Source organism: Mycteria americana, chromosome 12, assembly GCF_035582795.1.
Source record: "Mycteria americana isolate JAX WOST 10 ecotype Jacksonville Zoo and Gardens chromosome 12, USCA_MyAme_1.0, whole genome shotgun sequence".
NCBI lineage: Eukaryota > Metazoa > Chordata > Aves > Ciconiiformes > Ciconiidae > Mycteria > Mycteria americana.
Window position 1 is genome coordinate 8,587,377 of NC_134376.1, and position 21,816 is coordinate 8,609,192.

General features: G+C 38.0%; 1 protein-coding gene and 1 long non-coding RNA gene across 3 annotated transcripts in view; one reads left to right on the forward strand and one right to left on the reverse strand.

Moving 5' to 3' along the window:
* The window catches only part of LOC142416088 (uncharacterized), a 29,871-nt gene extending 23,915 nt beyond the window's left edge, over positions 1–5,956 (reverse strand). For both annotated transcript variants that reach the window (XR_012777625.1, XR_012777624.1), the window contains exons 1-2: positions 5,701–5,956; positions 1,660–1,854 (exon numbers count right to left, since the gene is read on the reverse strand). This is a non-coding gene — a long non-coding RNA (uncharacterized LOC142416088). The remainder of the gene's footprint in view (positions 1–1,659; positions 1,855–5,700) is intronic.
* A 67-nt stretch (positions 5,957–6,023) lies between these two features.
* Positions 6,024–21,816, forward strand: part of BAIAP2L1 (BAR/IMD domain containing adaptor protein 2 like 1) — a 43,991-nt gene continuing 28,198 nt past the window's right edge. Inside the window, exons 1-3 of the mRNA XM_075515190.1 lie at positions 6,024–6,230; positions 15,567–15,642; positions 19,345–19,431. Coding sequence (XP_075371305.1) covers positions 6,180–6,230; positions 15,567–15,642; positions 19,345–19,431 — 214 coding nt within the window. The 5' untranslated portion in view covers positions 6,024–6,179. The remainder of the gene's footprint in view (positions 6,231–15,566; positions 15,643–19,344; positions 19,432–21,816) is intronic.

Sequence of the window (21,816 nt, forward strand, 5' to 3'; positions counted from 1 at the left end):
TACAGATCCCAAGGCATATGTAGATTTTAATAACATGAACATCCTAACAGCACTTAACACTCTTGAGAAAAAATTCCAAGGCTGTGTATGAGCAATATAAAGGCTGTTCCGTTTGCTTACCACTAATATCCATCCTGTTACATTATAAAGCACTTTGAGAAAGCCTTGAGCATAAAGATTATGCAAGTTTATTTTGTTCCATCATGCATAGCTTGCTTGCCATCTAGTGGACACAGCATATGAATTAGAGTAAGCATATATACTTCCAGCAAGAAATGAGCAGTCACAAAATGTGTAAGTATAACAGTTTTGAATTAAGTATTTCAATTAGCAGCAGAAAAAACATTAGGATTGCTAACAGTACTGCCTATTAGATTCCCCTGAATGCTAAATTTTGTCTAAATCCTAGGCAATCTCCAAAAAAACTTTTAAAAACTTCATTCGTCTATGCCATACATTCTTTCCAGTCTCAAAAAATAAACCACAATGAAGAAATCAGGTTATAATTCATTTTATAATATTGCCAAACTTATTTGCAACATCAGACAATTGAGACACAAAATACAAACATCCAAAGCATTCATCTCCAAGACGAAACAATCCTCCCATTTTTAGTCTGGAGAAAGAAGATTTCATATAAAGCATTTTGCACCTCCTTGATTTTCCCACCCATAACATACAGTGAATTAATTACATGTTTAAATTAAGCATTTGATTAAGTGTCTTCCTTGATCAGAGAGGACCTGAGGTACCTTATTGAATTGACCTGTGGGTCTGAGTTACAGCTCATTTGCTTTGAAACCAGCTCAGGACAATGAACAACAGGGAACAAAATTATTTTGTGCTTGCTTGCATCAGTTTAAAAACAGAGTAACTCCATTTAACTAATCAGAGCTGAATCAGACCAAAAGGTTCAGTAAGCCTTCAAAAGTTTTATATACTTCTTTCCAATGACACTTTGTGTCAGTTTTAGTGTGCTTTTGTATTGTCAACTTGAAGGGGATTAACATACTTGGAAAATTCCTTGTAAGTGTCAACAGAGGACAAAAAAAATGTATCAATCAGGAAAAAAAGCTGGTAGAGTCACTTTAATTTCCTGTTCAGAAAATCTTATTCTGACTCTGAATGTTGTTTGATATCACTAAATAACATGCTGTGTACATATTTTTTTTTCTTAATCGAGTTAAATGTCTGCTAATGACCACAGGGAATGAAATAGGCCACAGCTGGCTATATCATGCATATGCAATTGCTGCTTAGCCACAATTTATATAATTAGTTACAGTCATATTAAGCTATTTAAAACACATGTTAAAGATCTAATGATGAGCTGACATTAATGGGTCATTACAGCATGCTTAAATAGTTTCCAAAGAATATTTTAATATGCCACTGACATGCAAATAGGACACTTACAGAAAACAATCATACATAAAAATATTACTGATTTTAAAGAAATACATATATTTACTCAAAGGAATATTTCTGAGTATGTACTTTTTCAAAAGATATATCAGTGATATCATTTTCTCATTACAATTTCAATTCTATAAAGCTGACAGTTCATGGGGAAATTTTTATTGTTGCTACTCATGTTTCAAAGCTTAAATACTACAAAGGAGAACTGGCCTTCTGTATGGAATAAATATAAGCACTTACTTTGAGTTCGTCCTTCGACAGCAGTTTTGCTAGCAAATATATGCGATTCTGCCTTTGGCCAACATGGAATCAACTGCCGCATTCAGGCCCAAAGCATGCACTTCACAGAAGTGTGTGCAGGAAGATAGGTTCAGATTCAGACGGCCTCAGCTCCGGGCCAGTCCCTGTGCCTGGCTGCTCGTGTTAGCTAAGTACCTGTGAAAGGCCTAAAGCATCTTAACCATTGCAAGGACTAGATCAGGAGACACTGAAGTCCAAGTCATCTCTTTTAAACTGCCAGTATCAAGGGGGTCTGTTGGAGATTATGCATAATTACAGGCCCACAAATATTTGTTTGACATCAGGAAAGTGTAATGTGAGGCAGAATGCCAGGTAGTGAGGAAAGAGAGGAGTTTTGTTTTCTCAATAGGCAACGTGTTACAGTCTAATATCAAAGCTCTAGTTACAATGTGGAGGATGTCTGTTGAGGATAGGTTGGATGGGTAACTCAGTTGGATGGGTGACATACCTCAGGGAATAGCCCCACATAAAACCTAACAAATATTGTCTCCTATAACACTGTAGAGGATTTTCTTTACTTGCTGAGTTACAGGTTGTTTCAAATAGTACTGTTTCAGTTCTGTTCCTCAACTTTTGCTTCCTGGAGACTTTCAAAATTCAACTGGACAAAGCCCTGAGCAACCTAATGCTGAAATTAGCCCTACTCTGATGGGGGACTGGACCAGGTAAACTATTAACCTGCCAGGTTCCCTCTAACCTGAATTATTCCTGAGATGCAGTTATTGCTTGAGATGCAATACAAAGATAAGAGTCAACAGACATAATTATACCACAGGATGGGTTCAGCACCAAAGTAAGAATATTCCCTTCTTTGTCTTTTCTGGTCTTCATCAAAACAATCATTGTCTTCATCATTGTCTTCATCAAAACAATATATGTTAAAAGTAAGCGTCAAAAATTAATTTGATTAATCCTAGTTCAAATCAGTTCAGAGAGCATATATGATTAGTGATCACAGCTAGACTCCTGCTCTGAAATCCTCCTCAGAGCAAAGTTAGCAAATACTCTTTAGAGTCTCTAAGAAACAATTCCAAAATGCACAACCCTGAGTACTCAAACACTGCTGGACCCAACATTCAGTGCTATTGATGAATACGATAAAACAGAAACTTCTAAATAAAAATAATAGATCTCATATTAGTATGCTTATTATAAATGCTTACAGTAGTATGTAGGCAACAGAGCATAAGATGTATTCATTAAGGTTTCAGTTTCACAAGCTATTAAATATTCTGTCCTGATCAGACAAAACACTTTGGTATGCTACTAGAGGACTCCTGCACACGTCTTTAAATGTAAGAGCATCCTTAAGTAACTTGCAAAAATGGGATCTCGTTCAACCATTCTAAATTCATATTGTTTGCACACATCAGGATTAATTCCAGCTAAGTCAGTAACGTAACACTAATCTTAACACAACGTAAGATCAAAAATCTCCTATTAAGAGAACAAAATATTTGCATTTGTATTACAAGCTCAAGCAGGCTTTTTGTCTGTGTGAATTTGAAAATTTATGATTTATAGCAAAGGTCTGGATACTTGTAAATTAAGAATTAGATTTGCCTGTCAAGTTTCAAGTTTTTCAGTCACACAGTAAAACACAACACTAAACTAGAACAGAGCAGTACTACTAATTATTATGATTGATACATAAAATATTTCTAACACCATAACAGAAAGAAAATACAGAAAATGCCTCCAAATGCTGTATACATTTGTAATATACTCAAGATTTGAGAAAAACAATACAAAACTATGGTGACAAAGGAAAACATGAATAAAGATATAAAAATTATTTTCCATGCTATTGTTTTTGTACTAGCATCTAATTTCAACAATAAGACAAGTTATTGCTCTTTTCCTCAATAAAAACACAACCTAATCTCGTAATAGTTCTGTAAATTATTACTTATAATGCTCGTTTCAGAAATTTGAAGAAAGCATTGTTAATTCTTTTACTTTAAAAGAGACGTCAGTCCTGCTATTTTCAATCTGTTAACATTTTTTCCTATGTTAATTGTCTCAACTATTTATGGTCATTTTTATTTTAATCTGTATATAGATTAATTAATAGAAGCAATTATTACCCCAAATTAAGGATTCTTCCTTGCTAGCGTCATTTCCCACTTAGGTATTCTTTAAAAACTGCTTTTTCTTATTTTCTTTTTTTTCTCCACTACTTCATGACTGTATTATTAATTTCAATCTTTATTTTCCTTTTTTTAATAGTCTACAGCACTAAAAACTTAGAAAAGATTACATAAAAACTCTAAAAAATGTATATACATGAAGACCACAGAAACTAATACCAAAGGTCAAGAAGAACACAAGAGAATATGAAGTTCAGGAGACCTTTAAAATATTTACACCTGCTTAGAAAGTAAAAAGACCTTTAGAAATTTATATTTTGAAATGTTGGGCATCCCCACATGTTAAGTATCATAACATTTTTAAATAATTCTGCCTATATTAATTATCCATCTCATTTCTTTCTGATATGCATATTTCATTAATATTGCATTATTTGCAATATTGCAATATTTCATTGCTATTTACTGTGACTGAACTTAGCATGCCAACTGGAAACAAACACACTGAATCCTAGGTGAGCTCCCAGAGCTCCATAACGTTCAGAGGAAATAAGACAAATGCTTTGCCCCTAACAGGAATAATACAATCCCTGCTATACAATATACTCCCAGCTCCTTTAGCAGGAGTCAGGAAAGGAAAAGTCCTTTTCTACATCTCCTTTGGGTACCTGCTCCCTCAAATTTGAATACCAGCCTGTTAGGGAGGAACATCCTTTTCACACATTGGCATATAGTAACACAAAAGCAGTAGTAGCCAGGCACAGTCTGTTTCCAGAGTTGTAAAAAACTCTTCAGACAAAAGACAGGAATAAGCAGTGCGATTCTTCATCCCATGCTCAGGCAAGCAGCCACATCACATTAGAGACAACTGTTTGTATGAGCAAACACTGCTTAGTTGGAACATAAATTGTAGACTTGGGCCCAAAATAATTCACTATACCTATAGGATAACATTATAAATTGGATTATTACAGAAAGGCAATGAATACCATAAATACCAGAAGTCTGCAAAGACTTTACTTGGGAGTATGAAGTCTCACAAAACTCCCTCTCTGCCCAGCATTTTAGCTGTATTCAAGATAACACTTCAAGTGCCCACTTTTTTCCCAGAAGGTAAATTGTAGTTCTAAAGGTATAAACAACTCCAAGTGCTTGAATGAAAACATTTTTACAGTTCTGGAAACCTGATAACAACCTCCTCCCACACCAGAGTCCAACATCTAGGGTTCCGTTCCAAGTCCAGTTTTTGTGGCGTGCCTGCCATGATTTTATTGCTGCAATAAAGTGGGGGAAACAGAGGGAGAGACAGCAACCAAGAGAAGGATGTCCCATGTGTAAGGATGTTGATTACACCTCACGCACTCAATACCTAGCACTGCATCTGAGTTTTAAATACCCAAGATTATGAAATTCCCACGAAGTCCTTCAAGATAGTGCTGGTATTACATTATCAGAAAGATATTCCAACTAGCATACTTTAAATTAATCTCACAATCTCTGGACAATTTATGGTCCACAAAAATTTATAGCTTACCCCAACCTTCCTCACCCCCTGCCCCCGAAGGCCTCATGAGTCATTTCACAGAGGAAAGATGACTGGGGGCACTGTTTTATTGGTGTATATTTAGAAGAAATCGAAAACTTAAGCGTGTAGCACGAAGCTCAGGTGGTGCACTGGACCAGGATTCAGGAGAAAGGTATTTTTGTCCTTGCCTGAGAGGCCTTGAGGAAACCCCCACGCCTCTCCCTCATGTGGGGCTGCTGTGGAAGGGAGAAGGGGGACCATCCCCAGCCTCACTAGCACCGCTAGGGCTAAGCTAATTAATTCTGACAAGAATAATTAATTAATTCTTACAGAACCCTCACTTAATTGCTGGGATAAAGAGTTTACCTCCGACTTTGCTGGGCACCCACAGCAGAGCTGCCCCCTGAAAAGGCCTCCACACGGCCCGGGCTGCGCTTCGGCACCGGGGAACTCCGCGGGGCCACGACCACTGCAGCCCTGAGACCGCAGAGGAGAAGCTTGGCAGGGGCTCCCGGAGAGGGAGGCGGGGAGGAGGAGGCGCCGCGGACGAAGCAGGCGGCGGCAACTCAGGTAGGGGCGGCGCGGGCCGCCCGCCCTCCCGCTGAGGCGAGGCGAGGCGAGGTGAAGCGAGGCGGGGATCGCCCGCCAAGCCAGTCCTGCCGCGTCAGGCAGCCGCGGCCCCGCAGGCCCCGCCCCGGCGGCGCTGCCCGGCTGGTTCCACAAGTTTTTGACAGTTTCTTAGCGGCGGAGGAAGAAGCAGAGTGTGCTGTGGCGGCGCTGGGCTGGGGCCGAGGCGCTCTCCGGAGGACGAAGCTCTTCCCACCGGCCGCCTCCCCGCCGGCACCATGTCTCGGGACCCCGAGGAGGTGAACAAGCTGACGGAGAGCACTTACAAAGTGAGTACGGGCCGGGGAGGGGGCTGCCCGCCGCCGCCTCGCCTGAAGAGACGGCGGCTACCTTTGCCCCCGCTGGCCGGCACCGGAGGCGGCTGAGGCGGGGACCGTTGGCCGCCTTTCCACAGGCGAGGCGGGCGGGAGGGCTCAGGGCAGCTTCGGCTCCTCAGGCAGAAAGGGAGCAAACTTTCCCCCCCCGCCCCCTCCCTTGTGAGTGATCTCGCCCATCCCAGCGTGTCCAAGACTGCTCGGTGCTCGCTTGTAAATAACCCGAAAGGGCTCGGGGAGGAGGCAGCGGGGAGGCTCGGCTCCCTCGGTGTGGTACGGCTGGGGTGGTTTGCGCCCCGGCTGCCTCCGTCCCGTGGCTGCAGCGCTCTGCCGGGAGGCGACGGGGATCGCCGCAGCCCCCCGGGCGGGCACGGCCGCGGCCCCGACCGCACGGGTTGGGCTGCTTTGCAGCTGGGAGCGACAGCTCCGGGACAAGGCAGGCTTTAAGACTGGTTTCTCCCTCTCTAGCAGGTTCAGTTCTCCAGCGAGCCATAATTCCCTCAGTGTGTTTTGATGGTAAGGTGGTTTGGAGATCTTGGTGCTTGCGGTCCTCTGCTTAAACCGTTTCGTCATACGGGCCAGAGCCTAAAAACGGCTTAAGGCTGAATTAAGTTGCTTGCCCGCATCCCGAGCTGATAATCAGATCTATGATGGTACACCCTAGCACTGCCTCAGAGCACCGACTGGTGAGGGTAGTCCAATTTATGTCAGTAGACTTAAACTTTCTAAAATGCCTTGTTGTTTGTAGAATTTTAAAATATTTTGCATGTGGGCACTAGACACTTGTTTTGAACTTTTTCTCTCTATAAACTCAGCCCTTCCAAAACACACCAATTTTAATTGGGCAGAGTTCCCATAAGAATCATACTTTTGGTTGAGTAGTGCTGGCAGTGTTGGACCCATAACCTTCCTTCTGTACAGTGTGTTGTACTAGAGAAAGCACTTAAATTTGCAAATGCATTTAACCATGCAAATGAACTTACAGCTGCAATGCATTTGCAGCTTTGAGCCCAAAGGAAAGCTTTCTGGGGGATTGTTCTATTTTATTATTTACTAAATCTTACTGGTTTACTATTGAATGTTTTCATATTTCTGAAGATGTTGTTATCATTTAAAGGTCTCTAAAAACATTTACTGGGGTATGTTGCTGTTAAGTGTGTTGGAGAATAACAAAACTAAGTCAACTTCACTCCTTCAAGTAGTCCAATTATATTGGTGTCTGTTATATTTGCTGTTTACTTTCTTTGGACTTAGATATCGAATTCATGCAAAGCTACTGAAAAAATGAGATGACTTGGCTATAAATTTTGTCCTCTAGAATCGGTGCAGGTCATCTTAAATGGTCTGGTGCTTTTTGATATCACTTACATTCATGGCAAGGCCATAAGCAAACATAAATTCCTTTTTCTCAGAAGAGCAGCCTGTAAATACAGGCTCGTAGAAGAGAAACCTGGGAAGTTGACTGTTCAGGGCTGTGCCGACAAAGGAATGTCCTACCCTCTCAACTGACTTCCAGAATGTAGCTAAGGCAGTTTTACAGAGGAGAGGGAAGAAAATCTCTTGTGTGTTTTAATGAATATAATATAAAATAGGCTTTAAAGGAATGACAGACCTCTAAATAAACAAAACCTTCCCTGTTATTCAGTACTTATTTACTGGGAAAGTTTACCCTTTTGTTTTGTTTTTTAAATTAATTCAAAGGGCTACTTAAGACTGAAACAACCAGCAAAAACACAGTAATACGAACTTAAAATTGACAGTGTGATGAAATGTCTTCTGTGTGGGTATTTTGAGAGGTCTGGTATGTTGCATCACATAGCTAGTACTCACAGGCCTGGAAACCCTCCTGCCCTGCCCTCATTAAAAATTGAAACTTTATCCAGATAAGGTATAAAGGCTGCTTCAGATGGAGAATGGATTCTGGGTCTACTTTAAAGTAGTTATTTCTATATCAAAGTTAAAATCTTGAAAATAGTCCTTTACTTCTTAAGGGCAGAGAGCACTAGCCTGTGTATTCAGCATTTGCTGTGACTGTAATCACAGCTCCCTCGTCTAAAACAAAGGAACACCTCTTTGTGCTGTGTTTTAGTCTGCATGGTGAGCGTGCTCTCCTTTGTTTAGTAATACTCGGGTAACTTCTACTCTTGCTGTGTGCCATCCTTAGCAATACAGCGCTTAAAATACCATGCTGGTATTGATAAAATCAGGAGCAGTGTGTGTGTTTCTCCTACTAATAATAAGAAAGACTTGGTCTGGGGAAACCAGTTCAGTATGGTGTAGTGATGCCATCTGCATGCTGCAGGACCAAACACAGGCTTTCAACTTCTCAAAAAAAAAAAAAAATCAACTTTTTGGTGACCTGGAAAAATAATGGAAAATGAAATTGAATGTCTTGCTAGTCTGTTTTCCATTTTTTTTTTTCATTTTCTTACAGTGCTAATCCATTGGATTTATTAAATACATAGTAACCTGTGTTATACAAAGCTTCAAAATATACTTACAGAAGTCACCAGGTGGCTAAGTAATGCCCTTGTGTTTTTATCTTATTCATCCTTTTTGTTGGCAACAACATCGGAAAGTGAATACCTCAACATTTTTTAGCTAACCTGACTAAATAAACATCATAATCCACAAATACGTGCATGTGTGCACACACAAAAACCAAGGCTGAAATTCACTCTTTATGTAATACCTGAAGAATCACTTTAATGCATGATAGGAATGGCACGTGCAAAACGAAGCCTAAGGGTGTGGGAGCTTATGACTAAAGAGAGCCACAGCCTCCCTTTTGCCAAGGAACTGCTGAGAGGTTCACTGGTATGACATTGCCCTGCCCTTGTAACTCACTGCAGTGATGTGGCACGCTGTGAGGGGACATTGTATGATCCCCCTCACACACAGAGACTATGCCAATCCGTAACCCCCGGAAAGTTGTTACGTGATGGTGTGTCACTGCAACTCATACAGTTTCATTTTATCTTCTGTGTGTGTGGGAAAACTACATGGCATCCAGCTACGATACACACAATGCAGGGGAAAGGGGACAAAACAGGAAAGTACTGAGTTACAGACCTGTCATTCGGTCTGTGTGGTCTAAGGGCTGGGCAGGCAGCTCACGTATTGCTCCTGTGGTTTGAGGTTTCTGGAGCTCTTGATAATAGTGCGATAGCTGTAATTCATTGGTGTTGGTGATCTTGGATTTTAAAGATGTATTTCTCTGTATTCAAGTAAATCTTACCCAGAAATTTTGATTATCAAGCAAAGTGTAATTAAAAAAAAACACACACCCACACACACACCCCTTTGTTCAATGGAGTGCTGTGCTCTCCTGAGGGGCATGTGTTCTCTGCAGGGGCATGTAGAATTATTTTGGTAGGCTATATTGTTTTATTATGGAAATACCTGATAAATTCAGTTTAAAGCCCTAAATGCCATGTTTCTGTATTTTAAAAAGACTTGCAATTAGATTAAACTACCAGACTTATTTACCAAAATAAAAATTCACCTATGGTCCTAGCACATGCTGCAGTAAGGCTGTTGTTTTGCATCACTGAAATATAAATCTAATTTGGGGGAAGAAGAGCCTTTGGGAGTTTGTATGTGTATAAAGTCCAGTTCTATCTTAGTGTAAATTATCTATTTTGACCTTACTTAGAGTCTATCCTGGGTCATGTGTTCATAACTTGAAAAAGTTTGTATTTGAAACACACTGATGGATGATGTATTAATGTTTCTGTTAAACAAGAAATGTTCCATCAAGCTGACTAATAATTAGTCATAAGAACTAGTCATTTTGAATAAACGCTGGCATCCTGATTTTTTTTTTCCATTCCATTAAACCTGTTTTAAAACAATATTAAGCTAACTTACAACTGAGATGGCTTAACATGAGATATGTTGAGGGCTTAATCATGCCCTTCTGAAAACTGTATTGTGAATTTCAAAAACTAAAGGAGATGAAATGCAATAACGTACAAAATGCTTCAAGTACAGTAGAGCACAGTATGATTTACTTTTATACAGCTTTTCGAATCTTCTCAAGTGGCTTCTCAGACATAGTGTAGCAACACTAAAGGCTTTTTCCAAAAACTTAATTTTACTGTTTTCCAAATTGAGGAATAACAATTTAAACTAAATTATTAGTAGCTATACAAAGGTTAGCTATGAATAGCTATAGTGATGGTAATATGAGTAACATTAGACATCAGGATCTACTTTTCTGTGCTAGTTTTACAATTTCAGATTTCTACCCAAATACATTGCTATCCACTCTTGCAAAAGTGCCTGCAGGATGTAAACTTGAAACTACAGGGAGTCTATGCATTGTTTAGTTGTATTCATACCTGCTGAGCTATTGTTCTGCGAGGTGTGTCTTTAAGTAAAATGCTCAGCTTTGCTTTTACAGGAAAGCACTTTTACAATGGCTGTCATTTGTTTTGAAGATTAACGTTGTTTATATCACTATCAGGAACTGCGGAAGATACCATACCTATACACAACAAGTGGAAATACAAGGCTTGTTCCTCTTCAGTCAGCTCCTTGCTACTAGGCTGGTTAACTCACATTGGTTTCATGTGGTGAAAGGCATATAGCAACTTTCATACTGGATTATAGGAGGATTTAATGACTTGAATGACTAGAATAGGTTTCTCTTACGCTTTTTCTTGGAAGGTCACTTTTGCCAACTCTAAAATTCTCTGCATAAAAAGACACTTCCTGTTGCCTGTTTGAAAGTGTTTCCCTTTATTTCCATTCATCCTAAATAATAGAAAGCTGTAGGATCTGATCATGTGCCTCCTCTTCTCTTCTAGTTAATTATTCTGCTCATGAGAGGTAGTGTGTCACTAGAATATAGGACACCAGATTGACAATTAGGAGGCCTAGTTTGTGTTCCTCACTGTACAGGCGAATGATGTGTTATGAACTACTCTGTCTCTCCCAGCTTTTTTCTTACTTTGTCATGTCTATTTGGATTAAGATGTAAGCTTTATTCCCATGACTTTGTACAGCATGGCAGGTAACAAGATTGTGATATTTTCTGAGAATTTTGATGATTTTAAATTAGCGGTTCTCTTGATCAGAAATTCTTCTTTGTTCCTCTGTCTGCTTTTTTAGAAGTTTTCAGATCTGGCTTTAATGTATGACTTGCAATTTTGCACTGGTGTTCAGTTCCACTTATTTTCATGACCTTTTCTTTAGACTGCAAATAAGGGAAGCTATAAAACTGTAAGACATCATCTGAAAATAAATAGCTATACAAGTTGATTTCTGAGTGGCTTTTTTCCCCCCTATAACTTCTGAAGTTGAACAAAATATTACAATAATTTTAACTGATCTGGAATGTCTTGGAAATATCAAATTTATACCTGATCCTGAAGAGGGAGTTGCCGCTGACAGTTTCCCTTTTTGAAAAAGTGCTCTGGATATTTCTTCCTGGACAGTACTTCAAAGACAGCAACAGTGGTTAACTGTATAAAAAGAGCACTAGAAGCACAGCCAGGTTTTTGTTTGCTTTGAGAATCTAGTCTTCAGTAGAAAGAAAAAAAATACACATTATGCTCCTTTCTAATGTTGAACAGAGGAAAATAACCTAAGAATTATTTAATTAGATCATCTTGGGGGGCAGAGGGGAAGCTAAGCCTTTCTATCAAACACAAACCCTTAGCAGGAAAATAGATGAGCCTTGCACAGTGCTGTGAGGATCAGCTAACCGTGCCCTGTGTTAAACCAAGCAAATTCCAAAGGGGAATTTCCATTGCAAAGGTTTTTGCTGCTTCTCGGGCGTTCACGTCTAGAGACTGGTACAGACGCTTCTGCTAACAATCAACCACTGTGGCAGTGCAAAGACTGAAAAACTTCCAGAGACTGCTTGGTCTAATGGAGAAAAGATCCATTAGTTGTATGCCTTCCAGCTACTGAAGGCACTGAGCTATAAAATGTTTCTTCATCTTTCCCAGCAGTTTTAAATATATGTTGAGCAGATGTGATGTACTTGAGCTCTTCCTCAGAGTTCTCTGTGTTTCAGTGGACCTGTTGTGTTTCCATAGCATGGTCTATATCTGCTGTACATGAATACATGATACGTATCACGTTGGCTAGTGAAAATAAAGAGCTATAGGGTCTGGCTTCAAAGAGGGGAGCTGTTGAGGGCATTTTTGCTGGGTTTTGTTCACTCCCTAAATGAAAACAACTAATGACACAGGTGCAATCACTGTTTTCTGTTTGAAATATGAATTAGAAGATGTCAATAAAACTGGAATCTTAATGCCTGAATCCTTAAGACAGTCATTCCAAAAATCAGTATTTCAAGACCAGTAATTATCATGTTACCGTTAGAATTTTTGGGTAGGTGGCAGTAAGGGCTTTACTCTAAGTTCTTGTTGTGAGGAGCAGGGTAAGCAGGGATAGGATCTGTCTTTCAAGAAAATTATTTTCAGTATAGGGTGGCAATTCAAAGTGGCATTGGGACTCTTCCCTGCCAAGCGTACACACAGTTTCTATGTCATGTACGCCTTTCTTCTCCCTCATATCCTTGGAATACCGGAGACTATATCCTAACACAATTCCCTAATTCACCCATTTCTTTTCTTGTGATTCACTGACTCCATATATGCTGACAGACATCATCTTTAGTACACTGCTGGGAAGAAATGGCAAAAAGTTGGAGTAGGAAGAGACAACTTACTCCTTGGAACAAAAGCCTCACAGTTGCACTGCCTCAGCTATGGGGAGGGCAACAGAGGCATAGCAGCAACATTTACAGTAGTAAATTAAAGAGTTGGGGTGGGAGGAGGGATGTTCCCAGACACTAGAGCTTGAAAATCCATACTATTAAGTTGTTAGAATAGCCCTTGGCATTGTTGGCCCAACCTGAAACACACTTTCCCAAATGATTTCTGGATGTGGTTTGTGAGTTAACACAAATCAAGGGCCTGGGGACAATAGGTAGTTTGCTTGCAGTGATCATGTTTGGGTGGGTAAGAGTTTAATGGTATAGACCAGAAAACAGTCCCGGTTGTATTTAATTTGTGCAAATAAAGGCAGTGGGGCTAGGTATTGTTGTTCTGTGTCTGCTTTTGATGTCATACATACTGAAGGTCTGATACCAGTATCAGAACCTAATAGTCTTACATCCTTTTTTTTTTTTTTAATATCTATATTTTTTTACTCAACATGACTGTTAAAGTATTATTGGAGTTAATTCTTTTCTTCACTTTTTAAATTGACTGGAGTTCAGATGTAGCACTATATTTGAAAAATAATAACAAAGTTCTGTCTGAATGACCTTGCCTGAAAATAAGACAAATGTGATGGTATTCCTGTTCTTTCTGGGTCCATGTATGTACTAAATATAAATATTTTCAGTCTGTTAGTCGTATAGCAGACAAAAGCTTGATACTATTTCACTTGTCTTGTGTCTTGTATTTCTTGTAAACAGAAAGTGTCTGTTTTGAATTCCTTGAACTCCAAAGTTCTGCTGTGTGAACAGTATCTAGAAAGATGTGAGTTGTGTCAAAAATAGTAAGAATAACAGAATAGCGTCTTCACGTATCTCATTATCTTCCTTTCATGACAATAAAATTTTACAGAGCAATGTCACAGCCATAGTTTTGTTAGGAAGATTCTGGGAAAAGAAGGTTTAGAATCTGCAAACACTTTTAAGGTTCACCTCTATGGAAATATAGGGCTTGTGTTAAATTTATTTTTAAAACAAAAATAAAATATTAATTACCAAATTGTTCCTGAGATTTAGCAGCTGGTGTTATATGAAATTGTATTTTGTAGGAAGGAGAGAAAAGAAAGGATTAGAGCATTGTGGTTACTTGACTATTAAATGACCAGGCACATATAGCAAATTCTAGTATACTTGTTCAGATGTAGTTATTTACATACATACAAAGGGTTTTTTGTTAAACGAACATGCTGTGTCTTTAGTTCAGGTAGCGATTCTACCTGAAGAAACCAAGAAGCCACCAAATAAGTGAAGCTCAGAGGGCTCTCTTTCAAAGTAGCTTAGCGTTGTTCAAAAGTTAATTGCAACATCCAATATTTTGGAATACCGCTATTTATGCTACGTGTGTTCGAGACATCTTAAAGGGCATGATTCTGAGGTGTGAATAACCACTGCATTTATATCAGCATGTCACCTTTTTTCTTTTTTCAGTGCTCATAACAAGATAAAAGTAATTTTGGAATATTGTTTGGGGGGAAAGGGGGAGAGTTATTGTCTTTGACCAGAAAGAGGAAAACTGAAGCTTTCCTCTGAGTAGGGACAATGCAAACTTTGTGGGTGATTTTCCTTTTTGGAGAGGGCAAAAGCCGCTTCTCCTCTCTTCTTCACCCCCCAACTTTGGGCAAATTCAAATTTGGATTCATACTTCATGGCTTAACTTATTTTCTACTTTTTGCAAAGACTTGAAACTTTTCTATTTAATAGTGTAGCTATTTTCTTGCACTATGAAACTGCCAGTCACAGTTTCTACCACTTCATCAGTTTATAGAAATTGCTAGGTATGAGAGTAGTCACGCTTGGAGCTGCTGCATTTCAGATTCTGGTTGTCTCAGCCAATAATTGTATTTAACAACCAAAGCAGCTGCAGCATTTGTTTTTTTTTTTTTTCTCCTTCTACTTAAGGTCATCATTTTCATTTTCTTTCTGAAAGAACTACATCTTCGCACAATAAAATGCAGCATTTTCAAACTAAAAAAAAAATCAACTAATTTCCCTAAATGCTATCTGTAACTTAGAAAAGAGGAATAAAGTGCTTAGTCTTCCCCTAATCAGATACCTGGTGAATTTATTTTCTTTTTTTTTCCTTTTCCCAGCATTATTTTTTTTTCAGCACGGGCGAGGGGGGAAAGAACTCAAATCTTGAACCATTGTCAGAAAGTTCTTGTTATTGTCTGACTTTATGAAATGATTAGTGGATAAAGGTTTTTCTCTCATTCTTATTTCACCATCACCTACCATAAAAGAAGGATCTGTGCAAACTTTGATCACATACTTTACATCCTTTTGTATTATAAACAGCTAGATTCCTTTTTACCCCTATTGAAATAGTTTACCATTTTTTTTCCTGTTTGTTGATCTTATGCTCAGTTTCTTCTCCCTTCCATCCTTTGTTCTCCTCTTCCTCCCAAGTGTTCTATTTTTCATCCATCCACAGACTTTTCAGATGTATGCTGTACATATGAAACATAAAACTAGACCTAAGTGACACTGAGATAAATCCTTTCATCCACTGATGAACTGCCTTGGCTATAACACAAATTTTGTTTTCTCTTCACTAGAATGTTATGGAACAGTTCAATCCAGGACTCAGGAATTTAATAAATCTGGGGAAGAATTATGAAAAAGCTGTTAATGGTAAGTCTTCTAGGTGCTAACTTTAGAAAGAATGTTTAATTTTCACTTAAATATATATATTGTATATGAGGGTTGTGTATAAGCTTAATTTCCAAGTTGAACTTTGGGTGAGTTTAACTGGGGGGGGGACAGACACGACACCAAATGAAAAAGTGCAAGCACCCAAACATATGTAGTACCTTCTCTTTTTTTCTTTTTTTCTTTTTTTTTTTCCCTGTCTTGCAGAAGTTGCATCCCAAACACTTAGGCACAGAGCTACTGCAAAATAAACTGAACGTAAAGTGTAAATAACACACACTAGAATAATAATAATATAAGTGGAAAAAACAAAGTTATGTAAATTAGATGTTCTCTTTTTTTCCCTGGAAATATCTTCCAAAGATATTTCACATTTTTAGATCTGTTCCTGCTCACCTATACACGTCATTACCTAAGTAACCCTGTGAACAGAACAACTTGAATGAGTAAGAGTTGCATGAGTGGATTAATTTTTTTTCTTATCCATACTAAACCTGATGGTATCTTTTTAATGGAGTCAAAATCAGAATGAATAAATTTGAATCTAAGGACCCAGTCTCTCAAACTTTTTATAATGTGGTTGTTTACTTCCATTATTGACTTCACAGAAACTAAGAACAGGTTTCCAAGACTGGGCTCTAGATTCCCAAAGCTTACATTGTAGGACCTGTTAGAGCTTGCTCCATTTCACCTATGCAGACCTGTTGAGCTGCTTGATACCATATTAAAGCAGTGTAAAATCCCTCATTTTGCCTCATTCAAGTCTGTGGCATATCTTTCCCCTACATGTAATCTAGTATTCTGAGAAATGTGATACTGCAGAAGTACTGCATAGCCAAATAGACATTGAAATCTCTCTTCCTGCAAATTTTAGACCAGGCTTGAGAAAAAGATAAAAACAAAGCCTCCTGGAGACGAAAATAGGGAAATGTTGACTTATTTGCAGTAATGCCTAACCTGATGGATTAGCATTGTGGTTACCTAATACCTAACTTTAGGGATTATAGGTAGCGCCAGAAGTAATAACAAGCATTTTCATGTTTGGCTGAAAGATTTTTATACCAGTTTCTGAGAGTTCTGCTTTTCACATACTTTACTGTTGATACGTTACATTGTGCCTCTTCTCTTTTTAATTCAATTTGTGGTCAGCAATTCACAATATAACTGTGCACAGCAACACTGGAGAGGCTGATAGGTATTGTGTTCTAGCAAGTTTGCCTTTTAAGACTGGCTGATAATGCATAGCTAGCATGAATGCTTAATTTCAAATGAATAAGTGTTTACAGTGTTGCCACAACTGTTGAGAAACTACATTAAAGTCATCTTTGGGCTCTCATAAATTGTTAATCTCTTCTCCATAACTTCTGAGTGGTATAAATAGATCTGTAACAAGGAGTAAATATTTTGTTGCTAAACAAATGCTTTGCAGCTTTCCAAACAAGTCAGGCTGACAAAGAACATAAAACTTACAAGAACTTCTGATAGGTTTAGAACATATTTTTACATATTTTGAGGATAAAAGATCAAAACTCCTTTTCTGCAGAAGTAGTTTACTAACCATAGTACTGGAGAAGAGACTATACAAGTGGCGTTCTTGATTTAGCTTGATTAGCACAGGAGAAATCACACATTTTCTTCCTTTTTTAGTGCCTGTATTAGGATAAAAAATTGACTTGGGGCTATCTTGAGAAAACATTAGATAGGAATAGTTGGAATGGCATAAAATCTTCGTGTACAGGTGGCATACTGCTCCATCAGTAGCACCAGTGTACTACTTCTGTTCAGAAAGTTTGAATATAGAGCATGTATGAGACACAGCTGAGACAAAAATTACTCTTGTCTAATGCAACAGGGCCTCAAAAAGAATCTTTGTTTCCTTTGGAAGAGTTTCAGGCTTCCCAGTGAACAAACTGTTAAGTAACCAAAGATGTCACCTTTGCTAATAAAAACCATAAAATACAGACCTAAAATAGTATAATTGGCAATTGCTATCTCCCCCCAGAAAAAAGTATTCTGAAGTCAACAGTGAGAGTCTGCTTGGCCTCCACTCTAGGTGAAAAATGTACTACTACAAAAAAATTATGAAGACTTACTTCAATAAGTATTTTTCACTGCCTTTTACAATAAAACCTTGCCAGTTTGTCCTTGTTATTTCTTTTCTTTGTGGTGTATAGATCAGTTCTAGATATTGTGAGGATGCAAGCCAACCATTGCGTGGTATAGATCTTCTACATATGTAATCTGTCTCGCTACTGGCCTCCCTGCAGTTTGAATCTTGATGTTTCCGTGTTCATTCTAGCGAAACTGGCTTTGCTGTTTAAATCAGCTATAACCAGGAAATGATTAACAGAGAATAACTGAAACCTCAGTGATATATATTAAGACCTTATTGGTTCCTGTAAAACTGAAATTGAACTATAAACAACAAAAGGGGGGGAACTGTGAACTGTCCGGGGGGGGGGGGGGGGAAGGGAACATGATCATCCAAGTGTTAACTAGGGTCTGTTTTTTCGGTCAGAAATGTTAAACCTTCAGGTTTCTTCTTAAACTGTATATGCACCTGTTGCCTGAGGTTTTTATTGCTTAAAGTACTTGGAGTACAGATTTCTCTGCCATCCCGAGTTCAGTGACGAAGATAAAAGTAGGCACTTTCCTGGAGTGTCAAAATAACTCTGTGCAGAAATTGTATATATCGATACTAATTTTCTATGTCTGTCCAAGAAACCAGAGATCTTCCAACATTTAAGCTCGCTAACTTGCTGAACAATGTAATTCATAATAATCTCAGGAACACTGATGGTATGTTGAAAACTGAGAAAAGAATGCCAAATGGGTTATCTCCATAACCTGAATGTCATCTTTCAGAGACTTAATTTTTGAAGTTTTAGCATTTAAGGCCTAAAATTTCCTTAAAGTGGAAGAGCTGGTGTTTATATGTAGGATCCTCAGATTTCAGTGTATTGTTTTGACAAGAAATCATGTTTGTCATTGCAGTATATGATGACTGTACAGTGTTATCTGTAATGGTGATTTTTAGGAGTGCCTGTATCGGATGTATTGAACCTTTCACATTCCACTTTTCTTTTAAATATATCACACCTGGTGAACTGTATTTCATCATAGCTTTTTTTGGAAGCAAGTTACTCTTTCAGCTAACTTAAACAGTAAATGGTGATTTGCTTTTGAAGGTCTCCATGTCTCCTTGTTGCAACTGTAGATCCATTGTCTCATGGCCAGCAGCCATTTCTCAGATCAGTGGTCTAGCTGGCCAATACAGGGCAGAGACCTTGGCATTTCTAGTAAGTTTGGGATTGCATTCTGCTTTTTTCCAACAGTTTTATCTATACCAAGGAATTTTGTTATGTCCTGACCAATGGCTTATGGCTAAACCTACCCACTGGACGCTGATTGCTCCTGGATATGCATGAAAGTTGGAACTAAATCACAGGCTGAAATGTCATTAATGTATTCTGGTGTTCTGTCTTTGTCACCTGGTTTCACAAATTAGCAGGTAGCACAGGGACTTGAGTAACTTTCTCTGATAGCAGGACTTCCTTACTGCCATATACCCCTCTCTTACTATGTGCCCTGGATTACAAGATTTCATAGGATGATAGATTAATGAAAATGGAAAATACTTTGATTCTTTTTTTAACATCTTTTTTTTTCCCCACCCCCCCCAAGCTATGGTAGTGGCTGGAAGAGCATATTATGATAGCCTTGCAAAGATTGGGGATATATCAGCTGATTCTCCAGTTTCTAAAGAATTAGGTAAGTGAAATAACTTTTTTTTTTTTAATTACTTCAAAAGATAAACTTAATTTTTGTTTTCCTGCTGGCAGTTTACAGAACTAATGTGAAGTGGAGAAGGATCGGAAAAAGTGTGTTTTACTCTTAAATAACACATAGATGGAAGGAATTAGATTCCTTTAATACATATTTCTAAAGACACTTATAGTGTTTTGACAAAATCACTTTTTTTTTTTTTACTTTTGTGAATATATTTCTGCCTATGTATTCAAAAGCATGTATTCTTAAGTTCACATAATTCTATAATAAATAAATATGGAAAAATGTGTAGCTTGATTTTTAGTACGGAGATGAATTTTGAAATATTTCTGCAACAGAATATTGCTATGAGGAGTCTTAGTGTATGACAGGAGTTCTAAACTAAAACAATTTTCTGGATGAGTTCCACTGTGAAGAGTTTAGTTCTACTTCACTATTTTTGATCAAGTGTATCACTAAAAGTTCTCAGATGCATTATATTTATTTTCTGGTTTAGCTTTTGAAGGGAAACTGTAGAGCCAAAGATGTAGTACATTTACATTAATTTAAAATTAATACGAGTTCTGTACTTTCCTGAAAATAATTCCTGAATTTTTGAAAGATCATTATCAGCACTTAGTTTTATACTCCTTTGGCTAGCATTGAAATGATACTGCTCAATCTACAAAAGTGAAGTTGTCATCGAAGTATTTGTAATATTTCTGACAAAAGATTCTAACGTCACAACAAAACAAAGAAACAGGAACTATACTGTAAAGAGAAGACATTTGTTTAAAGCCTTCATTTGTCAAAATGACAAAAATTACTTGATAAAGTGTCTTGTCTCTGAACTTTTGATTATGGGCAACATAGGACTCTTTCAATGATGTAACATGCATCTGCTCCTGTAACTCAAGATAGTATGTTAATTCACCTGATTAAAAAGGATGGTTTTAGTAAATTTTTTTTTTTCATGATTCTGCTGAAGCAGAATTGAGGGGAAGGATTCTCCTTGAATGGTGACCAGTGGTTTCTGTGTGCCTGCATACATTTTTATAATTTGTTCTGAAACCACTTTTGTGTGAGTGTTAACATTCTGTGTTGAAAGTTGGGAGCGGCAGAACAGCAAACAGTACAAAGCAAACAGTCCTAATGTGGTTGCTTTCTGTATTTGCTTTGCAGGTTGTTTACAGGAAGGAGGGTTGCTGGTTTCAAAGTATAGAACAAAAGTATGAGAAACTTAAAAGTAATAACCATGCAGAGTCTTATAAAAATATCAACAAATGCATAATTACAACTTTTGCAATCAAGCAGTTGGTCATATGCATGGAAGTAATCTATTTATTGAAGTTTGTATGACTGTGGGATATTGTCTGCTTGTTTGAAAGTATTATCATTGGATAGTCTCAAGCTAAATTTTGAAAATAACTGTTTTTCCCTATTATTGGGGACAATACAGAATTGTGATTGAAAATATATTTTTGTTTAACTATTAATTCTTCCATGCAATTATAAACATGTTGAGAAAACATGGCCTTCTTCCAGGTCAGGCCTCTAAAACTGATCTGCTTTCTGTTTATCTTCTACTTAAACTGTTACTGCAGAAAAATCTTTTCTTTTTAAGGAAAACAGCAACTCTGGATTTCTTCCAGCATACCCTCTGATACAATACTTACTTTAGAGATAAGGAAAGTCAATGAGCATTGGAAAACACAGGATAACGCAGTTAGGAGTCTGTGAGAGATTATTTGCATTTTCTTGAAAAAGTCTTAATAGTTCTGAAGCTGGGCTACAACACTGACCTATTGAGTAAAGCAATATGATATACCCCAGATGTCTCTAAAAGTGTCTTTGCTTAAAAAGAAAAAAAAAGCATTTACTGCACCTTTTAGTATTTTAAAAATATTAAGATGCATGCTGAGCAGCATCGGATGTGTAAAGACTAGATCAAACTTTGCTGTGATTTGCTCGTTTGTAGACCCTATTAACCCTAGTGGAGTTACTGTAGGCCCAGCCTACTGTGGAATTGTCTCTTCTGTGAGTTCCTTTTGACTTGCCAAAAGACACGTTATTGGCCACTAACAGCTCTATCATGCATAATTCTTCTGTTATCTTTGCCAAAAAAGAGGTCAGTAGTCATCAGTTAAGTAGTCATAAGTTTTGTGATATGCCTGTGTCATAAGTTTTGTGATATGCCTGTGAACTGCTTTTCTGGACTGGATTCTCTTGAGCATCAAGTGAGCTGACAGACTAGGTTGTTTTAGAAGAGCAACAGTCTAAAGGTGACTGGCAAAGAAGCAGAGAGGAGCAATTTCCATAATTTTATGTGTGCGTGTTATCTGTATCCAAATCTGATGCTTGGAATATTTCTGTAACTTTTTACTTTTC